This window comes from Zygosaccharomyces rouxii (genome assembly GCF_000026365.1).
Source record: "Zygosaccharomyces rouxii strain CBS732 chromosome F complete sequence".
NCBI classification, from domain to species: Eukaryota; Fungi; Ascomycota; class Saccharomycetes; order Saccharomycetales; family Saccharomycetaceae; genus Zygosaccharomyces; species Zygosaccharomyces rouxii.
The window spans coordinates 1,327,053-1,343,810 of record NC_012995.1 but is presented as its reverse complement, the minus strand read 5'-3'; the positions used below and the strand labels follow the sequence as shown (position 1 = coordinate 1,343,810).

Here is a 16,758-nt window from a genome sequence, read left to right as displayed (position 1 = left end):
CTAAAAGTTTGATTTATATTCAAAATTCGACTGTTATAGCTTAAAAGCTGGGAATGATAGAACGGTATTGGTGAATAAGTACAAAATCAAAGTATAATAAAATACTTCAAATAAATATTTAATGAACTTTTCCTCTAATATCTAAATTATTTTATCAATTTATCGGAGATGTGAAATTTTCTTTCTGAGTACAATACGTTAAACTTCCTTTACCTTTAACTACAAATATAAAGTAAATAAAAAACAAACAAACAGCGGTTCCAATACTATTAGTATTCTATTGTGATTCTTTGCAATTAGAATTGTTTGATGCATTCATATGGTTAGGATTATGTCCAATTTTGTGATGAGAAAACGCAGAAGAGATTTCTCAGAGGATGAAGAGGATTCCAATCCTGGAGAACAAGGATTCTCAAGGAAAGATCGATATGCAAGTAGACAGAGGAAAAGGAAACTTAATACTAGTGACTACGATTCTGATTCATTTGATGACAATAGCGATAGTGAATCTGAGGGTGGTAAGCAGGAAAAGAAAGAGAACCATAACGACGACGACGGCGATGACATGTTTGCTTCTGACGATGATCAAAAGCCACCTAAGAAATCAGAACCGGAAACAGAAGCAGTCCAAGATGCGTTCGATTACGACGATCCCAAATTCGAGCAGCGGGAACCATTGCAAGATAAGCAAGATGTACAATTGGAATCATTTAATATGGATGAAGATACTACTCAAAACGAACCTTCTAACAATACGGACGATAAATACCTACAAAACGAAGACTACAATCGCGAAGATCAGTGGATTGATGAGGTGGAAGATGTCAGAGGTGTAGCAGAATCTCAAAGGCGTGATAAGGAAAGAAGACTACAGAAATTGAATGAACTGAAAAACAGACAGCGACATTACATGGTTGATGAGGCTCTAATAAGATTACAATATTTTATCAATCCAGGTGAAACGGTTTTAACTGCATTAGGTCGTTTTAACAAACTGCGAAGCCGCAATGAACCATCAGAATATGTGGTCAATGCCATAAACTTCGTCACTGATTTAATTGATGTCATCGAACGCAAAGGAATTGAAGACGTATATAGTCTAAAACGATCTGACCTGTCCAAACTAATCGAAGAAGAATCGCTGGGAGATTCCACTTCAATTGATGATTATAGGACTAAGATATGGTCTTTCAAATGGATTCAAAAACCTGAGGTAATCCATGGAGAGTATTCCAACTATCAAATGCAGTACTGGAAAAAATCATATTTCCAACACAAAGTTGCTGTAAAGATTTGCTTCGAACCCAATGAACCTGTCAATTGGGTGCACATAGATTGTGTAAATTTCATGTGATGTCAACTCTTACCAATTTTGAACTTGATCCTGCAAGCTTTCAGCGGTTCCAACATTATCTTCTTCCACACGCCCTTTGATTTCGTCTGCGATAGATAATGAGACTCGTTCCACTTCCGTTAATGAAAGCGTATCCTCAGGTCCGGTCTTTAGTTGCTTCTGTAAAAGTAAAAGAATAGTTCTAAACTTATTCTTTATCCTCGTAAACCGATTTTCATAATCTGCTACACTGGCAACATCATTGTCCATTTTCACTCCACTTAAAAGACTACGTACCGATTCAATCTTCTTGGCAAACACTTTCTTGTCGCCATCCAAAACTTCTAAAACATCTAATAACCCTGTTATTTGACCTAATAACAAATACCTTTGAAATCCAACTTGCAACCCATACTGCTTTCCCTCAATATAATTATGCTTAACGTTCTCAGCCGAACCCTGTTCGAAACCTTGGTTGTAGAACTCTTCCTCTAGATCCAACAATTTATCCAAACCAGTTAACTCTGATTCAGCCATGACTATGGAATAAACTCCTTGAACTATTTCGACGTAATTATTACTTAAACCTTTGTTCTTGTCGAGCTCTTCTCTTAGCAAGAGTTTTTTTTAAATGTCAGAAATGAGATGAAGATTAATAATAAATATTACGTCAAATGTCTTCACTGACCTAAAAGGAAATGCTTCAACTCCCTACACATTGATTATCCTGTACTTTTTATAAGGAACCAGTATATTCGAGTCGTATATGAAACTGACTCATCGCTAACTTGAACTACATGTACTTCACATGAGCATCCCATAATGCCCATGAATCCTCGAGACTAATAAGAAAGTCAAACCAATTTTAAAATCTACTACACAATCTCTTATAAAACCTATTCCATACACATTATACTACTTCTCCAGACTTGATCTCTTTGCCCGTCTTTGCAATCTTGTCGTGAATGGTTTCGTAGGGCAACTTACTGTAGACATCAACAGTCTGTTTCTCTAATGAAATATCAATCTTAGACACATCAGGCTCTAATTTAGTCAAAACTCTGTTGATGGCATTGGAACATCCTTGACAGGACATGACAACATTGAAATGATAGTGACTTTCAGACATGGCTCAGGAGATGGGGATTTTACAGATTAGTTAGAGATGAAACTGGATGCAGTGAATGAGTTGAATTGAGTTGAAATGAATTCAGGTGCTTCTTTTTTATACATTTCGAGTGCACCTTTAATTGAAAGCAGATTGTCAGCGAATTTGGCTCAAATTACTCAGTAAAATGTCAAAGGAACGACAGACACACATATCACGTGAAAGCACATAGCACTAGGAGTTACAATGATTACAATGGTAATGCTGGTAAAGATGATTAATCGTCAGCGGCACTTGCACCTCTTATGTCGCGGATCTCTTGAATCGCGTTTTGTCTTAATGGCGTGTCAGCAAAAAGCAATATCAACCATTGTATTAATTCCTCAGTGCCGAACAAATAAAAGTCTCCATTGTAGAACATAGCCATAATTTCCTTTAAGTGCAGTTGTAGTAGTTGACCAACAATAACAAATTTGTCACGGTACTGGCGGTATTCTGTGTTGTTCAACAATTTTGGAGCTTCCGTTTGGTCATATATGATTGAAACTAAATGAGCTAGGTTCTCAGAGTTCTTCTCAGATATTACATTCCATTGGAGAATTCTATCGTTAATACAATCCACATATAGGCAGTTGTAGAATTGTAACAAATAAGTGGTACCCTCGTCACCACCTATGGTACTCAATGGTTCAATGATCTGGTTTCTCACAAACGGTAACAATTTCTTTTCGGTAACGTCCCAACTGGGGTGTCTTTCATCGTCAAAAAATTGTTGTATCTGTTCATTAACCAGTTGAATGACAAATTTGAGACTACTGTTGGAATAAATTTCTAGTAAATTGGACATCAATTCGTGAAGACGGGTCAATTGTGAATTACATTGCACAACATATCTCAAATCGACAAACAACTGCCACCAATCTAGTTGGAAATGACGAGTAGAAATGGCAAAAAAAAGCGTTTGCAAAACGTTCAATTTATGTTGGAAAGTATGATCTTCAAATTGGGCTTTACCGGTTTTCTCGACGGCTTCCTGTAATTCATTCATGATATTAATAAACGTTAATGCCATCTGGCTTACCTGAACATCGCTAGTACCATTAAACTCCTTCTGTTCATTAGTATCCCTGACTTCCTGTGGATTTTTAACGGGCGAGGAACCTTCAATCTCATTGATATCTAAATCCCATCCCCATCCATCTCCTTCACTCTTTTCACTTTTCCCACTTTTTTGACTCTTCTGACTAAACCTTCTTAATCTTCGGGGTGTTCCTTCATTGATATCAAGATCTATTTCCATTTCCTTATCCCAACCGTCAGCTTCATCCGATCCGCTTTTACCGCTGACCCTTCTTGCCTTACGTGGTGTAGCCCCAGCACTATCTTCAAAATTAATGGCGAGTTCATTATCCCAAGCATCTTCTTCACCAGCGTCTTCCCCCCAATCCCAGTCATCATCATTTTTCCCGTCCTTCTGTTCAGGTTTAGGTTGCTGCTGGTTGGTCTTCTCATTCTGATTTTTATCCTTAACGGAATTGCCAACAGTAATCTGAGGCCTTCCAAGTCCATGGTTCTTTGTACGAACAGTGTCCAATTTTTTAAAAGATGGATCTCTGAAGATACTTCGTATCTTTAATGCATAATTCTCAAAAACCCCATCCAACAATAGGTTTTTATGAACTTGATCATCGTTCAAGAGGTCTTCCACATCATTACTTTGATAATTCCATCGTGTATCGTTGGATAGAAATTTTAATTTTTCATTAACCAAGCTCACTTCTTCTCTTAAGGGCGAATCAGAAGAATGTAAAACAGAATAAGCATTAGATCTAACTGATTGCAGCAAATCATTCGCTAATAGGGGGCCTAATTTCTCAGCCAATGCGTGCTTGTCATGGGGAGTTATGCCTTCATTGAGGAAGCTAACCACGTTTAGAATATTGGAAATCCTTTCACCAACTTTGTCTGTACCACTCTGCTTAAAATGTAATTTCTGGGTATTACCAAGATCTTCCCAAGTAATCTTACCACCCTTAGCAAATAAGAATCTCTTGATTGTCTCAATCATTAAGTTCGAATTTAAATAATCTCTGAGGATCGAATTCAAATTCTCAACAACTGTATCTTGCGAAGATCCAACTTTCATGTGTCTGATTACCCAAAGATCAGGATCTAGAAAACCATCAGGGTAGTACTGTTGCTCAACAAATGTAATGAATGGCACATATTCCATCGTTTCAGAATCTTCCCCCAATTCCACTAATCGTTTAAAAGTAATGCTATCACCGTTTACTTGCCAAAACCATTGACTAATGATTTCATACAATTTGCCTACAAGTTGTAAATGCATAGTATCCACATGAGAGAAGACTGATTGTTGGAATGAGAAACTTTGTTTAGTCAAAGATGAAGTGTCTCGCAGTTTCTTGCGCAGGTTTTGCAAAGAGTAGTAACAGTTTTCCAATTCTAACAGTTCAAAATTAGCCTTGAATTCCATAATAAGACCAGAAATTGATCTTAAAGAAGCCAAATCATGTAATTCTTGATTTAACGAAGATTCTCTCTTCAATATGCCCTCAAAATCTACCGGTGTATCATCTTTATTATCACTCTTTGATTCCTTCTCATTTACTAACAAGGGGTCCTTACCTAGTGATTCTAATATTTCTGCCTTGCTCAAAAGGCCAAGGTCATCAATGCCTGAAACCGCTGCCATTTGCACCTGTTGTCGACGTCTTCCTAGGTATACTACTAATACATGAGCACCATGAGTATGGTTTAGAGTTTAACTATTCAAGGGCTTTCTTTCAACAGGTCTCTAAGAGTAGGACCGAACAAGTAACGCACTACGAAGAGATCACAAGCTAAATTTACACAAATTTCTACAGTTTTTACAATGAAATTAGACGTCCAGTAGTTTAATCAGTACTTTGATGAATGTTGGATATAGGATAAAGTTTTCGATCATGAATGATCTGAGTGAGCTGAGATATGTTGTCATCATAAACAACGACTGGAACCATTTCTATTTACAAGATGTTGAACATGAAGAAACCAATCTCCTACAGTACTCGACAACTGCCATAGTAAACTTACTAGGTACAAGTTGAGACTATAGGAACTGTTCCTTGCGGGTCTTGTTCGTTCTTCTGTGAACTGAGTAGTTAACAAAGGTACAAGAGTTAAAAGTATTTGAATTTTTTTCTTCTCTTTAAATACCTTGACGAAAATTACCCGGAAATTACAGAATATAGAACCAACACAATACAAAATACGATTCGATGCCATACAAGTACAATGGACCAGAATATGATAAAATACTTCTCTAATTAATTTTCATCCTTGTCGTTTTAAATTTTTTTCCACAAAAAAAATCAAAGTAGTAGAGATGTCAGTCTCTTTAATTCATGATCACAACTTTCGCAATAGTTTCTTAGTTCCGTAGAGTTATTCCAGACGTCCTCCATATCACTTTTAACCGTATCGCATTGGCTCTGCTCAGATAGTAGAAATTTTCTATAGTTACCCTGTACCAACTCCTTCTCCATGCTCTGTAAAATCTTTAACTCTACCAGCAGTTCGTTTCTACGGAATGCTACCTGTTTTCTGGTATCTCTGAAGATGTAATTATCTTCGGTATTCAATTCCCTAAATTTGTTAAATGCCAGGTTCTCACTTTCGTATGACAACTCCGTTGTCAAGAGATCAAGATCTTTGATGAAAACGGCTCTTTGCATGACGTTCTCATGCTTACTCTCAGTCAATTCGCGGAAGGTGTTCTCAGCTCTTCTTACCAACCAGTAAGTAACAGTGGATCTACCGAACAAAAGGATATTCAATCCGATGGAAAGTGCCAGTGATATCACCAAAGTTTTGTTAATATGGGCGAGACCTGATCCCACAACAAAGATGAATCCAACAATTGTTCTTAGAGCCACAAATGTAAAATTAACTACGCGGTAAAAGAATCCCTTGATAATGATTCTGAGGATGAGGGAAAAATTGTAGACTATTATATCGGCAATTTCACGTTCCTCCTCTGTGTATTCTTTTTCCAAATTAGGGTCATTCTGATTAGGGTCATTCTGATTAGGATCATTTTGAGAAGGATCATTTTGAGGAAGTACGACACCAATCTTACCACATAATTTAACAGCTTTCACTAATTTACCATGAGTACCAATTTTTTCCAAATAATATCTAATGGTTCTTTTGAGATAGATGTATTCCATCTGAGTGAATTTAACCGCCCACTTCAATACGGTTTTTTCGACGAAGGAAAGGTTTTTAATAATTTTTCCAGTCTTGCCGTTTATGAACTCCACATTATAATAAACGTGGAACAGTGCACTGGGAGATGAATCACCGTCTGTTTGATCATCGGATTCATGAGGTTGCATGATTACATATTTTGTTGTAACACGCAAAGGATGGCAAAAGACTACTTGTACAACAAAAGAATCCTGATGCACTTCATAGAACTTGCCTTCCGTCATCCTAATGAGCTTTTGTCTAATCATTGTTTGAGTACCTTTTGCTCTTTCATCATAGCTAGTATCGCCCAAATAACGGTCAGTTATATTGAGACCAAATTGAATTTCTCTGAAAAGTTGCAGGTTGCCCTCAGGAGTTCTCTGTTCTCTCCATTCCGAAGTGTGATTATAAGGGTCATATCTATCGGCTAAGAAGAATGAACGTGGGAATACCGTAGATTGGTCACCAAATAAAATATGCATCAAGGTCTTGGGTGAAGCGTCATAAGTATGGTGGTAATTTATGGTGCTTGCCCTTTGCAATTCTTTCGATCTGGTAAAACATTCAAGGGCAGGAGCACCCATTGACCAAAACATGTTCATCATTCCGTCAGGTTTGCTATGGACAAGTGGTTGAGAAGCATGTTGATTCCCAACGGCATCGACCTCTTTCTCTCCTGCCATGCTTTCGTATTTTTGGTCGATTTGTTCAAACCTCTTGAAGATTTCTTCCTCACTTCTGGGCTGAACACGAGTCTTGTTTTCCAAAAGATATTGTAATTTTTCTATTATCATTTTACGGTTTTTGAAATACACGTATATTCTCAATTGCAATCCTTCCGTATTGTAAATTTTAATCATATTGCTCGAACTCCTACCTTCCTCAACAGAGACGAAATCTTTCAAGTTCAGGTGGGCAAGACTGATGAATCCCATTGAATTCATATAACAAAATAAACTGTTGGCAGTCACATAGCATGTAGAGGAGAACTTCTGCCTTTTGTTCGGGCACCAGAAGGTACTGAAATTGAATAACAATAACTCATCAGGAAATTTGCCTAATCTATGATCAATGGTGAAAAATAAACTCTTGAATTGGATATCATTAACTTTCATTTCTGAAGGGTAGAAACTTGGGTAGTCAGTCGTGGGTGACGGATTTTGATGCATATTGGTTTCAAATCTAGTATTTTTCATCTTTGTCAATGGTTTCAAGTCTTCATCAGATATGGCATAATCACTCCAATCCGTAGATCCCCAAATATTAGCAACAACAGCATTAGGTACCCAGTTTTCCCTACGATAGAAATTGGCTAAAATCGCCACTGATGTCATCTTGGTAGCCAGGGGAGTTACAGCCATGGAAAGGTGACACAACTTACCTTCTGGTGAAAGAGAAGTGTCGTTCACAGAAAGATTTTCATCTAAAAGGTTGACTAGGGGTTTTGTACGTTCACTAAATGAAACTAATGTTTGATCCATTGAAGTAGTAGTGCTAGATGCAAATTCAAAAAATTCTGGTGGGAACCTCTTGAATGCCATATCATATTCCGTACTGTTAGGATCTAATTTTGATGCGTAACTCTTTGCATGGGAAAAGGTATTAATCCAAGATTTCAGATCTTCGAGACTTTCAGCTTGAAATGTTATTTTAATGTCTTTTGAAGCATCATCCTCTTTCTCCTGACCTTTACCGCCAACGATCTTAAGTTCAAAACAGTACTTACGATCCTCATCTGGTTCATACTTAACGTTTGTTAAAAAGACACCAAACTTATCAGTTTCCTCCACATAAGTCTTGGACAGCGAAAGTAAAAAGATACCAAATACTGAATTTTTCAAGAAACACCATCTTCTAACCCAAATTGTCCTCTGGGGGGAACTCAATGAAGTTTTCATGTATAACCAGCCACATTTTTCAGGAGATTGTTTTCCATATTCAGGATTATCATTAATTAAACTATTTGGATTGATTATCTTAAAGTCATAGTCGTCCAATTCACGAGAAGGAACGAATTTTTGAGCTGCGAACTGCAAAACCTGGCGCTTAGCATTTTCTATCTCATTTTGTAAAGAATGAGCAGCTTCAATAGAATTTTCTACCCATTCCGAATAAGATGAGAATTTCTCATTCAAAAGTGGAGTTAGATCAACCTTTTTACCGGTGTGTTGGAAGGTGAAAGTGTTTTTCAGTTGAGTAAGACCAATGATTTCCATGACACATTTATCGACCCCTAATTTCATCGACGAGATAGCAACTACTAATTCTAAGGATGCGTCCAGATAGCTCTGCCTTACCTCATACAGCTGAAATGCATCTTCACGTATGCTGGCGGGAGTAATACTTGCATTATTAATATCCACTGCTTGTTGTTGATTTAACATATTATCATGTTTATTCTGATAGTACTCAAAGTTAGCCCTTTTACTCTTGTAAGGTTCAATACTTTTGGTCATTAGTTCGAGCAATACATTGGGATATCCTGAATCCTGACCAGAAAGGATGCCCAAAAGTGTTGTATTGAATTCAGCATATTCTTTGTTGAAACTCTCCACCAGCCATGGTGTGTACAACTGGTTATCGACGAATCCATTGCTTAACACTATGGGTGACGGTAGCAATTGGCTAAGAAATGTACTTTGAGTCCTCTGGAAGTCATCTAGAGACACATCGTAATGGCTTTCAGTAAATCCAACAGTCTTTTCGATCCAATCCTCTAGCGACTCGACCTTCGTTTGGAAATGATTAACATGTGCCCTAAATGATGGTGTATCCAAAGAAGCCTCTTTGAATGAAACTGAAATCAACTTCAGTCTCTTCCACTCAAAATCCTTATCCTGCTTGTGCTCAGTCATCAATCAAGCAAATGAAACTTTGGCTTGTCTTTGAAGTGTAAAACCTCAATATCGAAATACAGAAGTAACAGCAGCAGAAACAGCTCCGGTTCAATTCTTTCTTCCAAAGTTAAGACTTGTTGTTCGCCTGCTCTACTATGTTGATGAACTTGCTTAAAGGTAAACATCACGAACCCCTGCGGTTCTTAGGCAGACGGAAAACAACTCGGGACAAAAACAAAGGCTCACAAACCGCCCTTCTCTTAACCTCTGAGCTGCAATCTACAATTTCAACAATCTTGTCCCATGAAACTATACACATATATAGAATTCACAACCTTTAGAATCCCCTTCTTGCCAAGTCGTCTGCTATGTACAGATAGAAGTTCAATATGTCAATATCGGGTCTTAAGGATTGACTAGCCGCTTTGCTGGCATTGAAAAGGGACTTGCTAAAATCCTTTTGTAGTTTATTCTTCCAATTGATTATATCTAAATGGTCCGTGTCGAGAAGGCATCCGCGGAAGTGTCCCCATTTGCTACTTTGAACTGTTACCATACCATCGTTGGATTGACCACCCGATAAATTGTGTATAATCTTCCAAGTCATGTAGAAAGCGTTGTACCACCTTGGTCTGAAGCAAGATCCATAGGAGAAATATGAGACCGAAGGATCATTTGGCGTAGTTGCATTAAAAAATGACATGTATTTAGTGGTCAATTCGCGGATTGATGGCGGTAGAATTAGTTGCTCAGGTTCTGAAGGTGCCAATTTCTTTAAATCTTGAATTAGGTTCACCACGTAGTCAGCCATCTCAGAACCACGATGTGGTGTTGAGACCGTTGTAAGACTCAAAACTTTGTAATTCTTGTTTTGTATCTTTGAGATAAGAAATCGACAATCCAATCCGCCCATGGAATGGGCAATGAGATTTAGCTTTATAGGTCCTGGTTCTTTTTGAGAAGCAGAGTCATCCTGTCCTACATTATAAATCTCATTCTTGGTAGCTGTGCGTCGCAGAATTTGGGTTTCTTTCTCTAAAAAGGCATGCAATGACAGTGCTCTTTCCTCAATGCTTCCAAAACTGGGAACTTTGGTTACAAGTACAGTGCAGCCTTTTTTCTCCAATTTTTCCTTGACACCAATCCAATATTCAATCTCTAAGAAGGCATTATCAGTTGATTGATCCCCCGATTCGATAAAATGTTCAGAATTATTAGCCATTATACTTTGACGGATTATCTTGGTCAGTTGGTAGATGGAAGGTATTAGGATTATCTTGTCGAATCCTGATAAACCATGGCAGAGTACAATTGGATTTTTAGGCACTTGATAGCTATCCTTTGGTGGGAAACTGTCTAAATATACTTCTTCATCATTAGGCTCTACGGGTTTCACTGGTTCTGAGTAGTGTCTAATACCATTTGCCGAAGCATAGAGTGACCATGGAATGTAGAAACCATGTAGAAGGCTCTTAAAGCTCGACATACGTTGTTGTCAAAACTGATGTTTTCAAACAAGGGTTCTTTGGTATGAGTGATGAACTGCGTCCATCGCGGAAATGTTGAACGTGATTTTACAGTTAAAATGTTAAATAGTCAAATAAATACTTAGAATTCAACGATTGATGGCTTTCGTAGCTGCCTTGACACTTTGACTAAAATCTACGTGGATTCTCCTATCATCAATTATAACACCCTCCATTTTCTTGTATGCTTGCTCGCAGGATTTCCTGTCTGTAAATTGAATGAACCCGTACCCTAAGGAATGGCCTGTAGACTTATCTCGAACGATCTCGACTGATGCAATGGCTCCAAACCTCTGGAAAATGGTAGCAATGTCCTTGGCTCTGGTCAATGGGTTCAATTTACATATGAAGAGAACTCGAGGCGATGGCTTTATGCCCATAATAGGCATATTCTCGATGATTTCTAGCGATAATTCTTTTCTCTTGATATCCCTACGAACTTCTGGATCCTCATCTGTAAATTCATCCACTAGCGTTTGTGGTAACCTAATATCTTGTATTGGGAGTGATACTTCATATGTGGGAAAATGTCTCCCATCAAGAAATGGATCATATATGATGAAAGTTGAACGAATTCTAATATCCTCTATTGGCCTCTGTGTATCGTCAACGGCGAATCTTTCTATTTTATCCAAGGTGGACCATGATGTCTGTATGACATCTCCAAAATAAATGGCATTAGTTGCATCCAAACCATGTTCAGCTAGGGAAATGATCACCTGCGAACCAATTAACTCTTGACCACTCTCTTGTTTTTGAACGACAACATTTCCTAAAGATCCCTTTAGCGCTTTACCTGAACGATCTGGCGATTCAGTGGCCTTTAGAAGTCGGGACTTAACTGGCTCACTCGTGATACCCTCCACGGATGTATTTTTCAACCTCAGCTCCTTTCTATCCTCATAACCTAAGAGGGGATTACCGAATTGTACCGACTGATCCTTGTGTAAATTGTAAAAGCACTGGTTTTGATAAAAGTTACACTTGCACAATTTTAAAAAATTGTACGATTCAATTTCATACTGCTTATATTTCAAATCAACTATGATATCACCAGCGGTAGTCTCTAGCAACACACTCATTTGACAATTGTATTTAGCATCATCGGATTTGCATGTTGAAAGATCATCGAAATCTATGTCAATATTTAAAAATATATCACGTGAATCATAAGCAAAGAGTAAAGCTCAAGGCCAATAAATATAAAGTACCAATTACTTGCCCGAATCACTCAAAGTACCACTTATCAAATTCTTCAAGGGGCCCACCTTGTTCATAATGCTAACACCTAAAGATCTGAGGGCCACAATTGGTGCGAAATCGGTGCCGTAAATCTTATGTAATTTATCAGTCATTCCCAAAAGCATATTGTTAATTGGGTAACGTTCAGCCCAGAAAGGTTGCAAACTGAGCAAAGATCCGATATCATGACCTCTCATTGAAGCCTTCTCTAGTGCTTTGATAAGGGCTTCTACATCACCTTGTCCCATATTTAGACCTTGACCGGCCAGTGGATGCGTAGCATGCGCAGCATCACCCACAAGAGCGATACGATCTTTACAGTAAGTGTCGGCATGGAACATTTTTAATGGGAACCTGGCTCTACTTGGTCCCAGAATTGATTTGACTCTTGGCGGATAAATTTCGTCAATCAAATCGTCATTTTCTAGAGAATCGTAGACCTGTTCTGTTCTAAAATTGATATCTTCTAGCAGTTTTTCGTTGGAAATGGTTCCCTTCTCCAATTGACGGTAGAAATATTTCAAATCCGAATCCTCTAATACAAATGCAGCGTTTACTAGACCTGTGAATTGTTCCGGTGTAATCTCTCTTAGTAGTCTTGACAATGGCTCGGTAGTACTCCATACCAACGTGGCATTATCATCTGGAAGCGCCAAGTGGGCAATGGGCCCGGTAGGCAAAAATCTTTGCCAACCCCTAAGCTTATATGGCGGGTATTCCAATTTCATAGTAGCAACCACACCGAATCTATTGTAAAACCAACCACGACTTTGAATATCAGAAAATTTCCTCACTGGTGAATTAAACCCATCGGCTCCGACTAATAACCTTGTCTTGAAGACTTCACCGTTATCTAGCGTCACGATAGGCCAAGACGTAGTGTCCTCTGGATCACTGTATTCAATGCTAGCGACTTTAGTATTATCCATTAGTTGCAACGATTCACTGGGTAAATTCAATTCTTCGAGCCTTTTCAACAAAGAAGACTGTATGTTTAAAATTTCTACCATATAAGCCATCGAATCCTTCTCCATATTTAAAGTGGCATTTGTAAGACCGTCAGTGACGTACATCCCATCATATGGCTGAATTCTGTCCTCTAACATTCTTGCACCAGCTTTTGTTTCTATAAAACTCTTGGATGGTGGTGTCAGACTAACGACTCTATTGGTGAAATTCTCTGGAGGGGAATCGTAGAAAGGTGCAACCTTCCCCATCAAATCACTGGCATCTACTAAGGTAGTTTTGAGATGTTGGAGCCTAGGGGTCGATTTGAGAGCTGCAGCTAGTGTTAAACCAGCGGGTCCTCCTCCTACAATGAGAACATCGGTCAACTTGGGAGTAGCAGTAGCAGTTGACGCCAATTTTCTCAGAGCGTATTTACGCACAATAGCAGACCTGGCAAGCATTACAATTGTGTCTATATCTCTTTTCTCTAGTTCAATTGATTACTATGTGATCTTTTTCACCATGTATCCCGCAAGAAAATGTCCCATATCTTTTCAAAGGGTGAAGGAATCTGATAGTGAAAGGTGCTTGGAATAATAATCAAGATTCCCCTCTCTGGATGCTTTCGAACACATCTGTGGCTAATCAATCATAGACCGAAGAACGCCATAAAGAGCTGACAGGGAATTATTCATCTGTAAAGAATAGGGTCGGTCTTGAGTCAGCGTTATAGAGAGATTCGATTGAAAGTATAGTAAAATAAAAGATAAGACGGGGTGGAACAGAGTTAACTAATGTGCTAAGTTCAAAGGCCCGACCACACATCATCGATCTTGATCATTTTATCTAAAATTATTTTACCACGAAGACAGTAAGTCATCATGACAAAAAAAAAGATAACAATTGATTAGAAAAAAGTTCAATTAAATGGACTTGCAAAGTAACAAGTACTAACTACATTTTCCGCCAAAGTGTCGACTTCCACAAGGTTTTTAAGGAATCTTCGGACCATCAGCAGGTTTCATACTTGGTCCACTAAATCTTTACAACATAAACCTACCGTTCTTCCAGCTTTATTGTCAATGGAAGACAATGTTCATATTGACAAGTTGCAGGTCGATGCTGTAGTAGGACCTGATTTTTGGGATCGTAAGGATCCACAGAGATGTTTCATTACTATGAAGATGTTGACGGATTTCAATAAAGCTGCCGCTAGTGATGATCTTCGATACTCTCTAAACTACGCAGTCATATCGAATGATGTCACTAGATTTATCAATTCTCAAAATGATTGGGGTTCGTTAGGCAAGGCTTCAAGGATGACTTCTAACTATTTAATATCCAAATACCAAGGCATTAAAAATTTGGAATTGAGTCTCCAAACGAAGACTGCTCATGTGAGATGCGATGACATTTCTGCCGTCGTGGACACCAGAAATCAGGATTACGACATCTTACGGATTTCTAACTTCAAATTGTTAACATTGTTGGGGGTTTTCACTTTTGAAAGGTTGCGTAAACAGTTTGTGACGATTGACTTGGAATTGCCATGGACAAAGGACAGTTTACATTCACCACCTTACAAGGGCATTATTGATAACGTGGCAGAATATGTGGAAAATTGCAATTTCAAGACTGTGGAAAGTTTAGCAGAATCTGTTGCCAAGGTTGTATCACTAGATAAATATTTCCAAGAACGTCCTGGATTACCCATCACAGTGAAGATTATTAAACTGAATGCCATAACCAATACAGATGGGGTTGGTGTGAGCTGTCAGAGAACTTCTAAAGAGTTAGAATCGTTCCAATTGTCGAACAAAGCTGTCCCTTCGAAAGGTACTAAAGAGTTCGATCTACCCATATATTCCGATGAAATCAAAACCAACACTGATGATAGATGGAACAAGGCATATTTGGCATTTGGGTCAAATCTAGGTGACAGGTTTCAAAACATTCAATTGGCCATAGATCTTCTGAAAACGAATCCTCAAGTGACAGTAAACCAAGTTTCTTCATTATTTGAAAGTGAACCGATGTATTTCACCAATCAAAATCTTTTCATGAATGGTTGTATTGAGATCAGTACCAACTTGAAGCCACTAGAATTGCTCAAACTTTGTAAGGAAATTGAATACAAAGAGCTGAAGAGGGTCAAACAAATCGATAATGGCCCCAGAACTATTGACTTGGATATTATCATGTATCTGAATGCAGACAATGAACAAGTTCTACTAAATGATTCCGAACTGACAATCCCACACGCAAGAATGTTAGAAAGGTCATTTGTGCTAGAACCCCTTTGTGAATTAGTACCGTTTGATTTAATCCACCCCTTGACTTGCGAACCATTGACTAGCCATTTAAGCCAAATATACGCCAAGGGTAATTTAGAGGATCAGTTGTGGAAATTAATCCCATTGCCTACAATCAATGGCCACAATCGGTTTCTCAAATTTAAGACCGTTGAAAAATTTGATGATTTTACTGGCAAGACAACAATGGTTTCCCAATCACCTTCATACATGATGTGTGTCTTGAATACAACACCGGATTCATTTTCAGATGGCAATGAATTTTATCACAATCTGGATAAGCAGTTAGATCGTGTGCAGCACATGTATGATGAAGGTTTGAAACTGCACGATTCTATCATAATTGACATCGGAGGCTGTTCCACTAGACCAAATTCAGAACAGATCGAACAAGATATAGAATTACAAAGAACGGTTCCCTTGATTAAAGCCATTAGAAGTCGCAAGGATTGGGAACAAGAAAAAATCATTATTTCCATCGATACCTACAGATCTCAAGTTGCGTTGAAAACCATTGAAGCAGGGGCGGATATGATCAATGACATTTCAGGCGGAACTTTCGATGCTTCCATGTTTGACGTCGTTGCCCAACATCCTGAAGTTTCCTATGTCCTTTCCCACACAAGAGGCGACATATCCAACATGGTTCATATGGCAAAATATGACGATGACGGATTAGAGTCAGGAGATACTCAGACTAAAGAGTTTATGTTCTACCAAAGACTTCCATCCAAAACAGGAACCAATGTCATTCGAAGTATTGCAAGGGAGATTTCAGATCGTTATTCCTGGGCATTACTCAAAAATGTCCGTCGTTGGCAATTAGTGTTAGATCCTGGGCTTGGATTCGCCAAAAATGGCAAGAACAACTTGCAAGTAATAAGACATTTATCCCTTTTGAAAAACTATTGTAAATTTACAAAGGATGGTGAATACGTGAATTTCCGGAATATCCCAATACTAGTGGGACCTTCTAGAAAGGCATTCATTGGTAAAATCACGGATGAACCGGATGCAAGTAAGAGAGATTTCGCTACAGGTTCGGTGATAACATCATGCGTTGGATTTGGCGCTGATGTGATCAGAATTCACGACTATGCCAACTGTTCGAAGGCGATAAGGATGGCAGATGCAATTTACAAGGGTGTCTAAAATAGTGGTGGAGGAGCTTTGTAATAATACTACATAAATACTAGAC

General features: G+C 38.3%; 9 protein-coding genes and 1 non-coding gene across 10 annotated transcripts; 2 read left to right on the top strand and 8 right to left on the bottom strand.

Annotated features, from left to right (window-relative positions):
• Nucleotides 1-319: 319 nt before the first annotated feature.
• LIN1 (U5 snRNP complex subunit LIN1) lies at nucleotides 320-1,354 on the top strand (the record flags this gene model as incomplete). Its single annotated transcript, XM_002497867.1, has 1 exon — nucleotides 320-1,354. One exon carries the CDS (start codon nucleotides 320-322, stop codon nucleotides 1,352-1,354), a length of 1,035 nt encoding a protein of 344 aa, XP_002497912.1.
• A 9-nt stretch (nucleotides 1,355-1,363) lies between these two features.
• LTO1 (ribosome biosynthesis protein LTO1) lies at nucleotides 1,364-1,870 on the bottom strand (the record flags this gene model as incomplete). Its single annotated transcript, XM_002497866.1, has 1 exon — nucleotides 1,364-1,870. One exon carries the CDS (start codon nucleotides 1,868-1,870, stop codon nucleotides 1,364-1,366), a length of 507 nt encoding a protein of 168 aa, XP_002497911.1.
• Nucleotides 1,871-2,243: 373 nt separating this feature from the next.
• Nucleotides 2,244-2,462, bottom strand: ATX1 (copper metallochaperone ATX1; the record flags this gene model as incomplete). The annotated part of the gene is made up of 1 exon (XM_002497865.1): nucleotides 2,244-2,462. The coding sequence occupies one exon, from the start codon at nucleotides 2,460-2,462 to the stop codon at nucleotides 2,244-2,246; it is 219 nt and encodes a 72-aa protein (XP_002497910.1).
• A 256-nt stretch (nucleotides 2,463-2,718) lies between these two features.
• Nucleotides 2,719-5,157, bottom strand: DSL1 (Dsl1p; the record flags this gene model as incomplete). Its single annotated transcript, XM_002497864.1, has 1 exon — nucleotides 2,719-5,157. One exon carries the CDS (start codon nucleotides 5,155-5,157, stop codon nucleotides 2,719-2,721), a length of 2,439 nt encoding a protein of 812 aa, XP_002497909.1.
• Nucleotides 5,158-5,354: 197 nt separating this feature from the next.
• SNR71 lies at nucleotides 5,355-5,459 on the bottom strand. Its single transcript, XR_002648427.1, has one exon. It is a non-coding gene; the product is annotated as a snR71 (small nucleolar RNA).
• A 356-nt stretch (nucleotides 5,460-5,815) lies between these two features.
• SIP3 (Sip3p) lies at nucleotides 5,816-9,550 on the bottom strand (the record flags this gene model as incomplete). The annotated part of the gene is made up of 1 exon (XM_002497863.1): nucleotides 5,816-9,550. One exon carries the CDS (start codon nucleotides 9,548-9,550, stop codon nucleotides 5,816-5,818), a length of 3,735 nt encoding a protein of 1,244 aa, XP_002497908.1.
• Nucleotides 9,551-9,869: 319 nt separating this feature from the next.
• On the bottom strand, nucleotides 9,870-11,018 carry TGL2 (triglyceride lipase; the record flags this gene model as incomplete). Its single annotated transcript, XM_002497862.1, has 1 exon — nucleotides 9,870-11,018. The coding sequence occupies one exon, from the start codon at nucleotides 11,016-11,018 to the stop codon at nucleotides 9,870-9,872; it is 1,149 nt and encodes a 382-aa protein (XP_002497907.1).
• Nucleotides 11,019-11,147: 129 nt separating this feature from the next.
• Nucleotides 11,148-12,140, bottom strand: ZYRO0F16214g (PPIL4 family peptidylprolyl isomerase; the record flags this gene model as incomplete). The annotated part of the gene is made up of 1 exon (XM_002497861.1): nucleotides 11,148-12,140. The coding sequence occupies one exon, from the start codon at nucleotides 12,138-12,140 to the stop codon at nucleotides 11,148-11,150; it is 993 nt and encodes a 330-aa protein (XP_002497906.1).
• Nucleotides 12,141-12,272: 132 nt separating this feature from the next.
• COQ6 (putative N,N-dimethylaniline monooxygenase COQ6) lies at nucleotides 12,273-13,709 on the bottom strand (the record flags this gene model as incomplete). Its single annotated transcript, XM_002497860.1, has 1 exon — nucleotides 12,273-13,709. The coding sequence occupies one exon, from the start codon at nucleotides 13,707-13,709 to the stop codon at nucleotides 12,273-12,275; it is 1,437 nt and encodes a 478-aa protein (XP_002497905.1).
• A 621-nt stretch (nucleotides 13,710-14,330) lies between these two features.
• FOL1 (trifunctional dihydropteroate synthetase/dihydrohydroxymethylpterin pyrophosphokinase/dihydroneopterin aldolase FOL1) lies at nucleotides 14,331-16,712 on the top strand (the record flags this gene model as incomplete). Its single annotated transcript, XM_002497859.1, has 1 exon — nucleotides 14,331-16,712. The coding sequence occupies one exon, from the start codon at nucleotides 14,331-14,333 to the stop codon at nucleotides 16,710-16,712; it is 2,382 nt and encodes a 793-aa protein (XP_002497904.1).
• Between the last annotated feature and the right edge of the window lie 46 nt (nucleotides 16,713-16,758).